Genomic DNA, 17,567 nt, shown 5'->3' with positions numbered 1-17,567 from the left:
CTGTCCAACCGTTTTTGTACCGCATCCAGCGGCAGGTGTTTCCAAATGGTGCCTTCTGACTGCCATCCCATACCATCCTGTGTATACATGCCTGCGTAAGTGATTTTCTTTTCCCCAGCTCTTTTGCTATCCGATAATTTGTTCGCAAGCATATGAGTTCTTGACTTGTTCTCGAGCACCCTAGTAGTCAGCTTAAAACAAGGAAACCACGGGCCCCTACATTTGGTGTGAACAGATTCTTTACGCACGCTGCCTTCCCTCCAGTCCGGTCCGGTCTTCCCTCCGGAAAAAATACGTGCACGATGTGTTTGGTCGAAATCTTGCTGAGCATCCAGCTTAACAATATGCACAAGGTAGCACAAATCATATGTGACTTCGTAATGCCTTCATTTGCAAATCGCCGTTAAAACCTGATTCGCTTGGCAAGCTGGGTCCTTGTCATAAACTCATACCGCGGCGAATGGCCTGCAGAGAATACAAACCACATCGGTCATTCGGCAGCCCTATGACGCGGGTACAGCTCGCCAATGTGAGGCCATCCGTCGGCGCGCACCGGTGATATGAGAACAATGGTGCGCCGTCGCAGGCGCTCAGTCACGTAAGTGGCGTGCACGGAGAGGAACCCTTCGACATGGAGCGCGACAAGGTAAGGTAAAAACCAGCACCATTACGATCTTGTCATGTTGCAGGCTCTCGGTGTTGGTTGTAAATGAAACGGACATTAAGTTCTTAGCGGCGTTGTTCGCTGGTCGTCTATGATGCGCTAACGATTGCCAGAAAGCGTTCCTGTGTTGCAGGACGTGGGCCGAGTAAGCGCTTGATCCTCTGCTTGCGATGTCTGTTAAGAAGTGACGCTTTGCTTAATTGTATGCGGGCCATTCGGCTGTTTGTTACGAAGCCCAATGTTTCGAACGTTGGACGTTGAATGTTTATAAACTCTTGTGCTCTTAAAGCATGGAAAAGTATCGCAGCGGGCGGCTCAGGATATGGTTTCAAACAAAAAGCCTCGGAAACTATGGGATACGCCGCCTACTATAACACTTTTAAATGTTGAAGGAAGGTCAGTACCTAAAATAAAACTTTTCATGTAACGTAGATGTTTCCTTTTTTGACAGAATATCGGGGACACCGCAGTAGGATCATCAGCAACTTAGAATGGAACTGAAATCTGAGGTCATTCTGTGACTCCCCAAACATAACCTTGAACGACCTTGCGCTTGCGGTCCGCATGCATTGCGTCCATATCGCACATTGCGCAGGGTCTATATATGTTTTTTTCAACGGGGTGCAGGGCGTAGCCTGGCATGACATTGACAATGAAAAGACCCTTGCGTCGCTACTACAAGGCGTGGTCTGACATGCCGTTTAAGTCGGAAAGTCCTGAAGTCGTTTCCGGCAATCCTTTTTTTAGGTATAACGTTCTACTGGGCTGTTTGGCGTTAGAAGAAGAATGTGATGTTCCCCCCCCCCCCCTCCCCATCAAACAGACATTGCTGAAGTTCGCTTATGGTTACCTAATCTCTTCAAGACTGGAGGGCAAAAAAGCATGTCTCTCTTTAAATCAGGAATTTAACGTGCTTTTTCCAATGATGCTATATGCCGGATGTTGACTTGACTCATCACCCACACTGGCTAGACCCTGCAAAGCAAAGAAGCTGAACGAATCATGGGGGTGTGCCGGCATGCCATTCTGGGCTTTCAACTGAAAGAACCGACTCGTCCTACCATTCGTCGCAATTTTGTGCGTGAGATTTCGGATAAAGAGCTGAGGTTTTATCCACGCAACGTAAAAAATGCATTCGTTTACGCGTAGTGTAATTTTCCATACATGCATTGAGTGCCATTGTTCCCTAGTTTAATCATGTTCTATGTTAACTGTGTCATGCATTACGCGGCACATGCTACCCGTGCCCAGACTAGTTTCCAATGATGATGCCACAATTCCTCTGAGTTCATCGCACGTTCGTTCCGCTCCACTGGTTGATCATCCTCCGTACAACAGTATTTAAGCAATGCTGCTAACTTGTTGCGACGTCTTTTTAAGCACGCTGGATTCAACGACAGGTCTAGATTTAACCCCCATTCCTTAATTAACGTGTGTGTTCGCTCGACTGATCTTGCGGTTTGTTTTACGTTTACACCGTTTCTGACGCTTCGGAGTCATTGTCAGCAAGGCACAAAATGAGCATTTATAAGCCTTGAACCTGGTAACTTTTGTTAACTTTGCGCGGCATCCGACCACAAAAATGTTAGAGATCAACGCAACACTACCAGTTCAAAACAGGCTTAAGTACGCTAAGCTCCCAGATCTCAGTGCAGTGCAGCATGCGAAACGCGACCCGACCCCCTTTTTATGTTCGCTTCCAACTATTCCCGTAACGGCATGTCATGCGCGACTTCACTTGCTTGTTGGGCGATGGCCAGGGAGCTTTCAAGCACAATGCCTCAGACACTGCGACTGTAAGACATCAATGTTCGTGACTCATGCCGTGCGCAGTGGTCCTGTCCTCGTTGCGGGTGAGTGGCCTTAGTGCTTTGTACACCTATACCTTGTCGCAGGGGCGGACCGATAATTCTTAAAGGAAATGTTCCACACCTGGAAATCTTGAAGTAAACATCAGGTATAATGGCACAAGCTCACATACAACTACTTGCGTATTGTTAAGTGAAACGAATGCTCTACAGGGTGCCCTCAATTCGTTTAGTAAATATGTCCCTCAATACGGCATTGTGTGATTGGGTCATCGCACCTGCCATAACATAGACTAAGAGCCCATTGGCGGTCGTTATATCTGGAAAGCATGCTCACGAACGCCAGATTTGAACGGCTACACCATTATATTTTTCTCGGCCTCGATCACTGCATAACTTATGGAGTGACAGGAATTGATGTTGATGATGAATGATGTTGGTATGGCGTCATGAACGCCAAGATGACTTTGAAATACTATCCCCTTAGAGTGTCCCCATTTTTGCGCGCGTATAGCTCAGAAACTTGAGGGTTTCAGGTATTAAGAATGGTAGCGCTGTGAACTGCACCGAAAGGTCTTCAAGATGACCATTTCGGGTCAAAACCCCATGGAAACGTGGAACACTAACGATTTTTGTTTGTGTGTGTAGGTATGTGTACTCGGACGTTTGACAGATGTCATCCACTGTTAGCATTGAAATAAAACAATAGCCGTGCACACATCAGGGAGGGAATTAAACATAATCCCAATGCTGAACGAATGCCGGCTGCAGTGAAAATCCTGCTTGCCCTACTGGCATGCTTTTAACCGATTTGTTGACAGATGCCAAGCGACATTCCAATCCTGCCTGCTCTCCTGATGTGTATCTGACCGATTTGTTAACAGATGCCGGATGTTGTCCAGATCCTGCTTGCTCTCCTGATGTTTATATGACCGATCTGTTAACAGATGCCGTGTGCCGTTCAGATCTTGTCATCTCTCCCAATGTATATTTGACCGATTGTTAACAGATGCCTGGCGCCGTTTTCGTCCTGTCTTCTCTCTTGATATGCATTTGACCGATCTGTTAACCGATGCCAGGCGCCGTTTTGATCCTGTCCTCCCTCCTGATGTGTGTGTGACCGATCTGCCAACAGATGCCCGGTGCTGTTTCCATCCTGTCTGCTCTGCTTTTGCTGATGGCCTCAGACGTCACTGCGGGCGACAGCACAAATCTAAGCGACGATGGCAGCCGTGCCACCGGCAACAACTACGGCTTCGGCCATAGATACGGCGACCGAACCGGCTTCAACAGGAGATACAACACCAACGCCGGCCACGGCGCCCACAGGGTCTACAGCAACAACAACGGCCACCGCGCCACCAACGGCTACAACGTCGACACGGCTACAGCTCCAACAGCGCCCACAGCGAGCACGCGTGTACGGCGGCGACCGCGGCGACTACACGGACCCGCACCCGCGCTACCGCTACCAGTTCCACGTGACCGACCCGCGCACCGGCGACTCCAAGTCGATGCACGAGCGGCGGGACGGCGGCGGCGTGGTTGGCGAGTACCGCGTGCTGGAGCCGAACGGCCTGGAGCGCATCGTGACGTACACGGCCGACGACCGGCACGGCTTCCGGGCACGGGTGCGCTGGGTGCCGGCCGGCGCTCGCGCCGCCGGTCCGGCCGTCTCGCACCAGGAGGTGACGCAGTTCCACTCGGACCCGGTGCCGGCGCCGGCCGGTCGGCCCCCGCCGCTGAGCCACCGAGTCGGGGCCCGGCCACGGTCCGTCCGCCCATCCGGGACAGTTAGACGGACGAGCGATCGTAGGTGCTCCCAAGTGCTTGAGTTTCGGTGAGAGTAAAGGTTTAACACGTGTGTTCGAGAACAGTCTGACAATTGTGTTCCGTGCCTTATTTTCGGTTGACTGCGCTCGTAGCCAGCTAAGCCTCCTGCACACGCTTGGGGAGCGCAGATGCCGTGTCGATCTTCATCGTGAGCACAATAAGCCTTCGAGTTGCTGTTTCCAGTTGTGTGCAGCGTGATATGCACTACAGGAGAGAATAGCGGCGGACCAAAGTCAGACGGACAATCCATCCCGAGCCACACCGGCATGACGCGACACCCACTGACCACAGCTGATCAGAAGGAATGGGGAGGGAACTCCTGCTAAGTCGGCAGACAGCGTTGTGGCGTTTTCAGGGCGGAAATGCTGCACTCTGATACGTCAACAGTCTGATTTGTAGGTAGACTTGCAGGGCTTAAAGATATCAAGAACATTGTTCAGATTTTGCAGGTTTGCAAAAAGCTTGCTTATCTTTGCATCAGTTTCCGGGACAATTGCCCGATAAAGCTTAAGGTCCGATAAACAGTACCAAGGAATATGCATGAATGGAAGCCTCGGTGAACAGCTTGCATCGAACCAACGCATGTATTTTCGTTTTTGAGCTCGCAATCCACTAAAAGAATCCTGCGCTCGGGATTAACGTGCTTGAATACAAACGTAAGTGTATGTGAGTGATGTCAAAATTTGTCGTGTGATATGGCGCCATAATGCTGAGATTTAAAGACCCGGTTTTTCGTTACAAATACAAAAAAAAGATCGGGAACCCAATGTCAGTTTCTTCTGCCTTCGGTTAACTTGTGTTGTAAAGCCATGTGTTTACGCACTGATCGTCCTGGATAATAGATAGACGCCGCTATGCCATAAAGTGTATATGATCTGACTCGCCAGTGCCGTGAATTGAATGCTGACACAGTGTATGGTTCGCCCGCCTCGAGCGTGTCGGAATACATGCGCAGCGCTTGGGCTTTATTATGCTGATGACAGGCGTGTTTATTTTAGCGCATTTTCTGCATCGCTTCGCCCTGGTTTTAAATGTCACTTTGTGCCTTATCTTGTTCACTCGTGACCATAAGCGCAGCTTGAAACATGGAGTTGTGTCATGTTAATCATTTGCCTGCTTGATAGCGCTTGTTTAACCAGTGCCTTCTGGTATAATGAAGGTCGATTACCGTCAGCATTAAAAACGCCCAACTCACAATGAGGCCAAGTGCAGTCAGGTATCCACAAAAACCTGCACTTGCGTGTATTGTGGATTCACACTTGCATTCAAGTTACACTAGTAATTTTAGTGTCACACACTCAGTTCAAAGACATTAGCTTCGCTACCAAGTTGTATCTGGTCGCGCTCAGCAATCAGTGGTGAGCTATGTGCACCAAATGTCGGCTTGTTGCGCTCATTACCGCCAACTCTGCATAGATACCACGTACGTTGCATGCAGAGGCCAGAAGGGACAAAGGTCCAAAGGGCAGCCGGCGCGTGCGGCATGCCATTGGGGCGAAGAGAGAACCGTTTTTGTGCAGTTTTGGCAGGTGGTAACGGCGACACAAACAATGTCATAACTTGGCGTTGTTGAATGCCAGCGAAAATAATGGTGGTATTTTGTGGACCGTTAAGCAATCCGTAATGAACAGTAGTGATCAGGACGCCGACGTGGCGGCAATCAGAAATGCTGGTTTTCGGCCATCGTACCGCGGCCTGACTCAGTCCGGTTACCAGCAATGCGTCAGCCATTGCCTAAACGCATTTATCTTGGGCGGGGCAGAGGTCTGGGGAAAAAGGGACCAGAGCCGACACCAGTCAAGTTTGCTGCAGATCTCTAAACGACCTGTTTCACTGCCGCTCCTAGACGCAGTCTGGAGATGCATTGAACAATAGCTAACGGTTGTCACAGCAGTCGCATTTTCCTTCGTCGAAACATGAGACGACCACTGTTCGAGAACCGTCGGCTTTAATGAGGGATGGAGAGAATGTTGTCAGGCGGCATTTGCAGCGCAGCTGCAGCTGTCAGTATGCCTTCGGATCAGCCAGCTGCACGAACGAGCCGCACAGCCGGCTTCTGTTATCCCGACCACAGCGCTTGACGGCATTTGAGTTCCCAGTGCGGCCACGCCCACGTAAGTTCGTGCGGCAGGGGCTCCTACCCGGGTTAAATGTTGGGATATGCAATGTTTGTAGAAAGTTGGTGCTAGCTAAGATGATAACTTATCAAATTCCATGTGCATCACCGTGTCAACTTATCAAAATCCGTGAATTACACGTGCATGTTGATTTCCGTGTAGTGTTTAATTGCGAGAGGTAGAGGGACTTACTTGGCCGGCATATCGCAGCTGAGCGACCATGCTAACCGGAAAGTTGAATGACATTTCGCCGTAAAAGTGCTTCATGAGCAGCTGCGGAACGCGTGGCATCCAGGAAAGCTATCGTGCTGCATGCGGTTCGAGGGGTCAAATGCGTTGTGCAAGGGACCATCGAACTTCCTGAATGCAGCGTGGGCGTGGAAGTGCATCAGAAGCGAGTTAGTGAAAACGTGTTCGCCGCACTGGGAGGGTAAACAGGAAATACCGCTATATAGGTATACATAACATATATATATATATATATATATATATATATATATATATATATATATATATATGCCATTGGGACTTTACGACGCACCCAGCTACTGAGGCTATATGGCGTCGCCTGCCTCTCCCTGGCAGGAAGGACGGGCACCGCGGGGAATCGAACCCCGTACCTCTGGTTTCCCAGACGCGCAGTGGTTAACGCAGACGCCTTAACCACTACACTAGCGGCACCCCCTATACATATGCATATATATATATTATATATATATATATATATATATATATATATATATATATTTATTATGTGTGTATGTATGCATTGAACATTGGCAGAAAAACAGCATATAGCACCACGAAATGCGCCTTACTTTTACGTTCTTTACCTGTGCGTGCGTGTTATTGCCGGTAATTTTTTGGAAATGCGTCAATTAGGGCCGGCGAAAGCTGGAGGGCTGACTTGCTTTGCACCAGTTCAGACCTGTATGCACATTGATTTTAAGTCAGTTTGCAGTGCATGCGCCACTCATGCAGCGACATCCGTGTGAAAGTTGGTCCGCGCGTGTGGCGGCTTGCTGATGCGACTGGAACTGGTGGAGGGCTCCAAATTCGAGGAATTGGCCGGGACCACCGGCATCAGCAGCATTCAAGCTAGCGTTCAATTTGAATTTCAAGCTAGCGTTCAGACAAAAACGTGCAATCTAGCTTCTTCCTTCCATTGTCAAAGTAAGAGTGTTTGCCTTAGGACAGTATGGCAGATTTTACACTCGTTGTGACTTACCATTCGACTGTGTCATAGAGAGGACGCGTGATGTTGAGCTTAATCTTCCCTGGAGGCCTAATTCACCGAACGCTTATCTTTCTGGGAATCTAGTTAGAACAGTATCTATCTAGTATCTAATATCTATACTATAGTACTAAATCACTAGTTAGTACAGTATCATACCACGACATTTAGCAAATGTTGTTCATTTTTAAGACAAACGTGAGGCGTACTTCCCGCAGTTGACATGGATACATCACATACACTCCACATTCTTCGGAGATCAAACACAGCACAAAATTCCTGAAGCACCCCCCCCCCCCCCCCCCTCCCACAGCCGTACCTGCCACGGGTCTGTGCTCGCATCTGGTAGCTTAACTGCAGCCTGGTCTAAACCAAGGATTTGCCCGCTCGAAGCCACGAGAAAGATTTGTTTCAGATTACAGAAGAGAGCTCAGACATGGTGTTGAAGACATTGACACGCTGCGCCACGCCGTTTTAAAACTGAACCATGCAGACAGTTCATCTGCCGCTGTTCCCATATAAATGTTTGTTATTCACCGTAAGCACTTTCGAGAACTCCACCCTAGATTCGTCAGTAGATAAACACGGTAATATTGAGCAGGGAAACGCGTGCAACGTGCGATCGCAACACTGCCTTCCAGCACGGAGCAAAATGCTCATTTTTGTGAAGAAATGGTTCGCAAACGTTGTGTATTGTGAATGTTATGGCCTCAGGGAGCCGAACGGATTTTCACACGAGCAAATGGTTTGGAAAAATACCCCATATCATGTCAATGGTGTGCATATTACGCATGACGCAGTGAATTGGAACTGGTAAATGTGCTAGAGTCGTACATATTACCAGGCTCGACTGACAAATGATGTGCTTTGTTTGTGCTTATCCTAGTTCAAGCTCATTTTAGATTTGGTGCCGGATTAGGGCCCCAGTCTGAGGCTTCCTGCATGCAAATGGTTACTGACCGCTTCCTGGTCGACTGCCGGCTCACCTATGTGCATAAGAGCTATTTAGGTATAATAATATTGGGTGAGTTGTAGGTGGCATGTTTACCTACGGCATGCAGTTTGTTTCACTTTCCCCATCTCCCCTGTTTGCTGAGAGTTGGCATTCATCCATGAAAAGCCTAGACGCGTGCTAATCCATGACTTCCGCAAGATGCCGCGGCATGGTCTGCACACAGCCACTTCCGCAAGATGTCGCGTCATGGCCTGCAGTTTGACGGGCGTCATGTTATCGGATGGAGGAGGTGAAATGCTGTGACATTGCGGCGTCGCAAAAATATGTCACCTGATCATTCAATGTCTTAATTAAAGATTGCAGGAAAACGTCTGCAACGTTCCCCCATGTGGTGCTGCAAAACTTCCAGTTGATAAGACCAGGAGCAGTAGTTGCAACGATATAAGCCCGCCAAAATTGCGACGGGCCGGGACGGGCCAGACCGGTGAAGCTGCAAATTGTCCAATCAGGTGGCGCTGGTACGCCTGTCCCGCGACTTTGGTCGTAAAAACTGCAGCTTTTTTTAAGGGAGGAACCTTTTGGCCCCCCCCCCCCCCCCTCCCGCAGGCGGTCGCTGCTGGGAATAGTAAGGACCCGAGTGGTGCTGGGTCAATGACAATATCCGCCGTACATTCAGATTCGAATTAACTCGGCCGGACGTGACGCTGGGCGTCGTAGACTTGTACCTAGACCTCGGCCGGACGTGACGCTGGGCGACGTGGACCGGTGCCTAACCCGTGGCCGGATGTGACGTGGGGCGACGTGGACTTGCCTAACCTCGGCCGGACGTGACGCTGGGCGTCGTAGACTGTACCTAGACCTCGGCCGGACGTGACGCTGGGCGTCGTAGACGTACCTAGACCTCGGCCGGACGTGACGCTGGGCGTCGTAGACCTGTACGACTCGGCCGGACGTGACGCTGTGTAGACTTGTGGCGGACGTGACGGGCTGTGGACGTGTGAACCCGCGGCCAGATGTGACGTGGGGCGACGTGGACGTGTGCCTAGACCTCGGCCGGACGTAACGCGGGCGGTCCCGGTCACGGCACTGGTGCGGCTGGACATTCTCCCCCCCCCCCCCGGCGACGTCGCAGTGCCGGCGACCCTGGCGGCGCGCTGCGGCTGGGGTGCTGACGTTCCGCTCAACCCCCTCGACAGCGCTGTGAAAGCAACTGCCCTGTGAAGTCAGATTTCCTGCTTTGGTCGGAAGAAAGGCGAGAATCTTACCGTGCGTTCTGGTCACGACGCGCATGATTTGCACCAGGCTCACACAATGCGCGGCCTAAAACTGTGTAGTTTGTATTCGTAGTAAGATCGATATCGGTCAGTTCGCTCATCTTTAGTATTCGTTGGCGTTTAAACTATAGTAAGCTTTAAGCTCGATCGATGGGAAAGCGTGGCGTCGCATTTGTTGGCTGTCGCAAACGGGGACCTGCGTTTGAGGCAGCGAGCGATGGCAAATTGCATCATGTTGCGGTGGTTGATGGATGGGCGGCAGTTATGCTTACTTGGTTTTATACCACATACTGACACTAAAAACTCGAAAATAGACTAAGCAGAAAACGGGTTACACTCACTTCGATAAGATAAATACCCTGCGAGTGGTGTCATTCCCTGCCAGACGTGTTGATTTTCGTTGCAGCCCGTTGCCCTTTCTTGAGCAGATACAAGACGAGCGTGTACAACGTCGTGTCGTGAGTATAACGTCGGTCGGCAAACAAGCCTAACTGAGAGGTAAGAAAGAAACCCGATAAGTGAGAGTTTCTAGTTTGAATGTGAGCAGTGAATGGCTGACCGGTGGGGGCAACCCAGATATTACCCTGGCTTCGACTGACGAGGTCGATGACACCAGGCCACGAGGCCAGAAATAACACAGATATCTAGCCACATGACGCTGGTCAAGGGACAACGCGGCATCTCAAAGTGCCCGCGTATCAGATGGGCAGGCAAGACAAATTTGGCTGTAGACCAATGCTGTGTCCGCCCGCGTAATAGGAATATCATGTGCAAGAATGCCGACCCACGGTTCTTGTAGCAGGGTCTGAGCCCGGTTGTCCGACGCAACGATAGATAGCCCAACCCCAGACAGTACAAAGATTTCCCATAATCTGACGGACTTCCCCGCCCGGTTTTTCGTCCAGCCATGTCCCCTCGTGGCGTCTGGATGTTCTCGCACGTCACCGATGCGCCCCTGCACGCTCTGACTCCCGGAGCAGCACGGTAAACAGTCGGCTGGCCAGAGGCGCGCTGGCGCCAGCGCCGCCATCTCAGTGGGACCAGTCGCCCTCGCCGCGCCGGGCTTGTTGCTGTCGGTCTCCAGAATGTCAGCCCCGCTGCTGCTGCTGCTCGCGGCCGCCTGCCTGGTCGCACCGGCGGCGGCGTTCGTCAGCGCCGGATCGCGCCGGCCCGTCACCGACGTGCTCACAGAGAAGCTGTTCGCCGTGACCGACATGTTGACCTCGCTCGAGGCACATGTGAAGCAGCTGAACACGGCCAAGGTCGGTGTCGACTCGTTGGAGGTGCGCCTGCAGACGCTGGAGGGCGCGGTTGGCTCGGGCCTGAGCTCGCTGCGCGCCAGCGTAACCGGCGTGGCGGAGGCCGTGGCGCAGCTGGCTGCTGGACGGACCGGCGAGCACGAGCGCACGCGCGCCGCCTGCCAGGATAGTGTCAGCAGCCTGACGCAGCCGCTGGCCGGCCTGCAGACCAGCGCCGAGCGCACGCAGGAGCTGACGACGGCGGCGGAGCGGGCGCTGGGCGGACAACTGGAGAGCGCCGGCGAGCAGCTGCGCGGCATTGCCGGCCAGCTGGAGGAGCAGCGCCGGGGGCAGCGCCAGCAGCTGACCGCCACCACGCCCGCGCCCACGGCCGACCCCAGCAGCACGTTTTTTGGTCCGCCTGCTGCACGAGCTGAAGAAGCGGAATGGTCGTGGCCCTGGGCAGTAGGAATGGTGAGAAGTCGGCTTGATGGCTGCCGCGCTGCTAACGGCTGTCACACTGCTGCCATACTCTGCGTGCTGCAGAGCAGTGTTGTTTCTTGGATAGCTTTTAGCTGACGAGCTGTTTATGGGCGTCATGGTAGCTTGTAGGGCTGAGGTTCACAGCTAGCGCCAGTGATTGATGTTGAATTCTAACTTGGACCGTTCAAGCTGCCACGGTCGTTAGAGTCCATGATATATGCTCTATGATTTTGGACGGGCTAGCTTTTCATGCTGCTGGCTTGACTTATTTTCCAAAGCAGGTTACATACACGTAGTGTTTATTGCCTATCCTAATTTGAAACAGTCGTCTTCACATGTGTTCTGATCGCCGTTGTTCATATTGCCACCTCCTCGTCGCCTCTTTTGCCTCGTCGTTAATCAAGATTATTTGAATTACGCGGAGCAAGTCATTGAAAACATGTCGCGATCAAATGCCGCCTGCATTGCTGGCAATACATCTGGTACTTCCAAAGATGTAGGAGCATGTGCCTCACTGCCATGTGAAGTGTGTCGCCACGCAGCGGTAGTCTGCGAGATGCGCTGTTAAAGCTTTCTGCTGCGCTGCTGAAGCGCTCTGCTGCGGTCGCAGTTGCAGTCCTGGTCGTTAACAGCCGCAGCCCTGGACGGCACATACCTCGGACGCCTGGCACTTGTAAGTCTTTCAACGACACTATGGGCAGTTTTGAAGACTTGGCCTGATCTGGCCGCGACCCTGAATGATCCTGACGCCTCCACTGTCATCGCCTTACCGTGGCTTATGACATCACAGTTTTAAGATCGAATTCTATATATTTTGCCATGTTTGACCTGACCACTGCTCAAAGTTCAGAAGCAGTGACAACGTGCATGATATGGGTGTCCGCTTCACACATTCAGAAACACTACACGAGAGGATCTGGCGAACACAGGGCTAAAAATGCAACGCGAATTTTTTCACATTTTCGCAGCGCAGAGATAAGGGGACGATGGCGTTGCGAGCGAAGCCGCAGCCCGAGCGAAGCTTTGCAGCTTCCCGTAGTGGTGTTCATCCAGACCAGACCGACGGTTCACCACGGACTGCCCAGAAATGATCGGCAGATAAGACGCAACTTCATTTCAATGTGCAGATTTTCTTTGCATCGTCATGTATAAAACCATTGAATGGACTCGTGCTGCTGCGGCATGGATAAGCCGAGGTGGACGCTTGAGCATAAAACTATAATAGCATGATTCCAGGGGACAAACCGCAGCAAAGATGCTGGAATCCGTTCACCCTGAGACCATCCCAGGTTTAGAGAAAAATCAAGTTTTCACTAAATCTTTCTACTCATTTCGTCTTTGTCAAAAACAAAAGTACTTCAATACGAAAGTAGCCAACCCGATCAAGCACAAATGGCTGAGATCAAGTGTCAGCCAAACGACTTTGTCGCTGATGCGGACGTAAAATTTACCGCGTATATCAACAAAGAATTTGGTGTGCATTCTTCGTGATTTGACGAGATATTCAAAACGGTACCTTTATTTTTCTCACACGACGTCTGGAAGTTGGAGATCCCAGGGAAAAGTCCGCCCCCCCCCCCCACCTACCCCCCCTCCGGTGGGGGCGCAGTTTTCTCAGACCTCCGGCCGGGCGCGGGTTAACCCTGCATTGGATTCATCGCAACTTATAGAAAGGTCATTCTTCAGGAATTATTGGTGTCGATTTGTATTCCTCTGGGTGGGCCACCAGTCAACGCAATGCACAATGGACTCCATCAACGGGTTGTGGCAGTGATTTTCTCAACATCAAGCTCTCTCGCACGTGAATCAACATCAGCAACTCGGTGGTCAGGCGTTCTACTATCTAAGAATTATCTCATTGCAACTATTGCTTCGGTTGCCACACGGTAATTGCAGGCCGGTAAAAAAGGGAGGATCCGTGTACACCGTCGAACAGGCCCGGCTCTTCGCACGAACAAATGGAAAATCTCGTGCTCACGCGATATGCACTAAATGTACGTTAATCCATCTAACTCAATGCCACATCCAACGCACACCTTCACTGGAAATCAAATCTGGCCAATAAAGGGCACGCCAAGGTGAGACTGCACACAGATGCGCACATCACCATCCACCTCGTAAAGGCCGCCTCACCCTTTTGCCCTGTCCGGGGAAGACCACGGTGCGGAGTGCCTCGGTTCGTGGACACACACGCATCTCATGGGCTAGCGCAGGACTGTCAGCTCTCCAGACATCTGTCTCCAGTCAAGACGGGGAGAATTGGAGCAATAACATTCGACCAGTTTGTCCGATAAGATGTGGCGAAATAACACAACGTGCTGCAGTCTGTAGAACTTGGATGTCGCTGATTAATGTCAAAACACTCGGACAATAACGCAAAACTAGACCAAAATTGACACCGCATAGGTATTAACCGTGTAATTAGATATTCGCATCATGCGAAAATAACAGAAAAGGCCTAAGTAAACGCGGCACGAATGCGGAGCTTTAAAGGTATGACTAGCTCAGCCTGCTGCACTCAACTGGACGTGACATTCAAGTTTTCATTTTCTTTGTTCCTTTTACTTTTGAATCAGTTAGAAGAAACATTCTTTCCATTGATGCAATACAGCCCTCGCATTTGTAATGCCCTGCTTTCTAGGCGTCAGAAAGGTGAGGAGGGGCAAACGGAGAACAGTGAAGGTACACGCCTTGGAGCCGGTCCGCAGCGCGTCATGGTCAATTAGTAACGTGCTGCCCGTGATGATGCATTCCGCAGTGGCCTGGCCGAGCGGCTTGGCAACTTGCCTTGCCCTCTTGTCCTCGGTTTGCGGCTTGCCCTCTTGGTTCAGCGCTGATCAGAGGGCTTTTGGGCTGACATCGGTGATCCATGCAGCAGCCTCCGAGGCCGGCTGGTCTAGACCCTAGCGATCGCCGAAACTTTGGTGGACTCTGTCCCGCGCAGCTGCTCGTAACGGAGAGCGGGTCTGGTTTCTTCTCTGGACGCTAGATGGCCGGCCTCACGGATCGTCGCTGCACAACTGTTTTAGAGATAAACGGAGGGCATACCGACGCGCACATAAGAGGGCTGCCTGAGCCCGGCCGGACCGAGAGGTACGGCTTCTTGCCATAATGCGTCGCGGCGGGCGGCTCCGTGCCTTCTGGGCGCGCGTGGAGCAGTTGTATGTGGCATGCAGCGCTCGCGGTCATCGTTCACAGCCGATGATTCCACGTCTCACATTAGCTTCAGGCAGTTGCGAGCGTTTACGATAGAATAGTTTGTGGTAAAGCAGCATGTTGCCATGCTCAGAGCCGCTGCTGAGACCGGTCTTGGTCCTTCACACATGATGAGGGGCCATTTTCTACATTTTTAAGACATTTTAAGAGGGGCCTTCTCACTCACACTTCTCTCCTGATGAGATTGCTAGTCTTATTGCGCGTCTGGGACGCGATGCAGCGTGCGGGCGGGATTTCTGTATGGAGCTTCTCCAGCCCTTTCACAGACTTTGGCACGGCTCCTGGTCGCCTGCTTTTATGAACTGCGGGTATCGTCCAGCTTTTCCTGCAGGACAATTGTGCCCCTCGTCAAAAAACGTGAGTCTAGTCCTGATGTCTTAGATAATTATTGGTCGATTTCATTCGTCTCGGTGATTTTTAAACTAGCAGAATACTGCTCCTTAATGAGCTTAAGTCGTCCTTTGCGCCAAGAGAGTTCCACTTTGGGTTTGTAGAGGGAGGGAAGCACCTAAAGCCACCATCTGAGACTGCGCAGCGATATGTCAGTCAGGGCTCTCCGGCCTTTGGCGCTAACCTAGATAGTCGGAAATGCTTCACTAGTCTCTGAAATGCTGGTCCTCTGCTGCGTGCTGCTGAGCACCCGTCTGCGCTGAGCTGGCCTCTCCTGGCAGCCTGGTATTCATCTCTGTCACTCTGCGTCACGTTTGGCCGCCAGCGATCGCTGAGTTTCCCGCTTACTGCGCTAAGGTGCTTTCCGTTTGAATGAAGGGCCCTGCGCTCTTGTTGGGAGCCGTATCAGTTAACCTGCTCTGGCACACCCGATCATTTGGGGTCTCTCCATGTTGGATCCTGGGTACTTCTTATTTAAATGGAGGGCCATACGCTCTTGACAGGGGCCCTATATTTTAATCTGCCCGAGCACACTCAATCCTTGGGAGCCCTACATATTTTGTCGTAAGTATTTCTTATTTTGATGGGTGGTCCTGTGTTCTTGGCGGGCCCCATCTACTAAACTGCTCGGGCCGGTGGCGGATGCAAGAGGGGGGGGGGGGGGAGCGGCACGGGGCCACGTCTCTATGGACCATGCAGGGAGGACCTAAAGTTCGAAGAGGCCCATAACCGGCCGAACAGGCGCAGTTTTCTTGCAACAAAATTGGACACCTTTGAACCTACAGACGACTGAGAACGATTGCTGGCAAAAGTAAAGAGTTCATGAGCAGCGAAGTTACTTCATTCCTCGTTGAAAAGGTACTGCTGGGGGGGGGGGGGGGGGGGGATTTGAGGCTCATCACGCTGTCCAAAGGCCTTACGCTGCCGCCCGGGTCCTACATGCCCACTTGCAATCTGTCAATCTGATCCCTAAGGAGCTTTCCATGTTGCCTTTGATCTCTGCATTTCCTCGTAGGACCTAACGCTGCTGTTGGGACGCTATCTGCTTCCATGCCTGGGCACTCTTGATCGATCAGGTTTTCTTCCACGGACTTTTCCCATTCGCCCGAAATGCTCTGTGCGCTTTTCCGGGGCCCCATATGCCAGGGTACACTCAGCTGCTCAGGGCCCATTCATATAAGTCTCCGGTTCTTTCCATTTCTTTGAGGGCATTGTGCTGTTACTGTGGCCCTGATAAAGTAAGACATTGAGATACTCCATGCTCAGAGGCCCTCTGCTTTGATCGAAGGATCTTTCCCTTTGATCTCATTTGCGGAGGACTATTCAATCCTATCGAGGCTCTTTCTGTTGACATGCTCGTACACTCTTGATCGCACAGGGGTATCGATTCATGGTCTTGGATAATGCACCCTTGCCCAGAGGGTCTTGTACCTTGGGTGGGGCAACACACGTCAGCCAACCGGGGCACTACCGATCGTTTAGGGGCCCACGATGCTGGTATTGGGTTCTTTTTGCTTGCTCTGAGGATAGTATATTTGTTGATGAGAGCCACTTTGTTGGCCTCCTGCGGCACCCATAATCGCTCAGATTCCGTCCCAATTGCCCTTGGTGCCTTCGCCTTAGAGCAGTTGTCTAATACGCGCCGATAAATTTGTATACGCAATTGCCGAACGTAATCCTACATGTCGCCGACGTCGCATGTGTCATTTCCATTGGCCATTGAGTATGTGACATCATACTAGCGTGTGACGTTCTAAACATACTTTAAATGCTAGAATATGCTGCACTCCCTTATCACAAAGGAAAAATTATGCACTGGTCACCAGCCATCAGCTGATTACGCCGCCCAGCCGGCCAGCCATCAATGCATACGTTAGGAATCAAGTCCGTGCTTGGTTTTGATGGTCGTTGCAGCCAACTCAAGTTTATTTTGCCTGTTGTTTCGAAACACTTAACCTGAAAATCAAATCATGTAACATTATCTGTAGAAAATGAGTGAGCTTTATGTGTATGTATGCATAGCACGCCCAGCTATATAGGCCTGTGCACAGTAAAATGGGTTTCCGACCTCGTTAAATAAGTGAATAAGTAAATACATGTATACATACACACACACATACACACACAAACACACACACACACACACACACACACACACACACATATATATATATATATATATATATATATATATATATATATATATATATATATATACATATATGTTTATTTATTACATACAACCTGTTCTAAAATGTCACGAACAAGAGAAATAACTTTTGATACTTTTTGGAGGGGCCCCAAACTCCGGGGGGCCCACAATGTTGCGTGGCTCCTCCTTGACAAAATCTTGGA

At 51.0% G+C, this 17,567-nt stretch overlaps 1 protein-coding gene across 1 annotated transcript; it reads left to right on the top strand.

The window, feature by feature from the left end:
• Nucleotides 1–631: 631 nt before the first annotated feature.
• LOC119100288 (larval cuticle protein A2B-like) lies at nucleotides 632–12,154 on the top strand. Its single transcript, XM_037223394.1, has 4 exons — nucleotides 632–646; nucleotides 3,882–4,200; nucleotides 11,077–11,228; nucleotides 12,149–12,154. Exons 1-4 carry the CDS (start codon nucleotides 632–634, stop codon nucleotides 12,152–12,154), a joined length of 492 nt encoding a protein of 163 aa, XP_037079289.1.
• The last annotated feature ends 5,413 nt before the right edge of the window (nucleotides 12,155–17,567 follow it).

This window comes from Pollicipes pollicipes, unplaced genomic scaffold (genome assembly GCF_011947565.3).
Source record: "Pollicipes pollicipes isolate AB1234 unplaced genomic scaffold, Ppol_2.1 Scaffold_4881;HRSCAF=5763_pilon_pilon_pilon, whole genome shotgun sequence".
NCBI classification, from domain to species: domain Eukaryota; kingdom Metazoa; phylum Arthropoda; class Thecostraca; order Pollicipedomorpha; family Pollicipedidae; genus Pollicipes; species Pollicipes pollicipes.
This window is presented reverse-complemented; position numbering and strand designations above follow the sequence as displayed.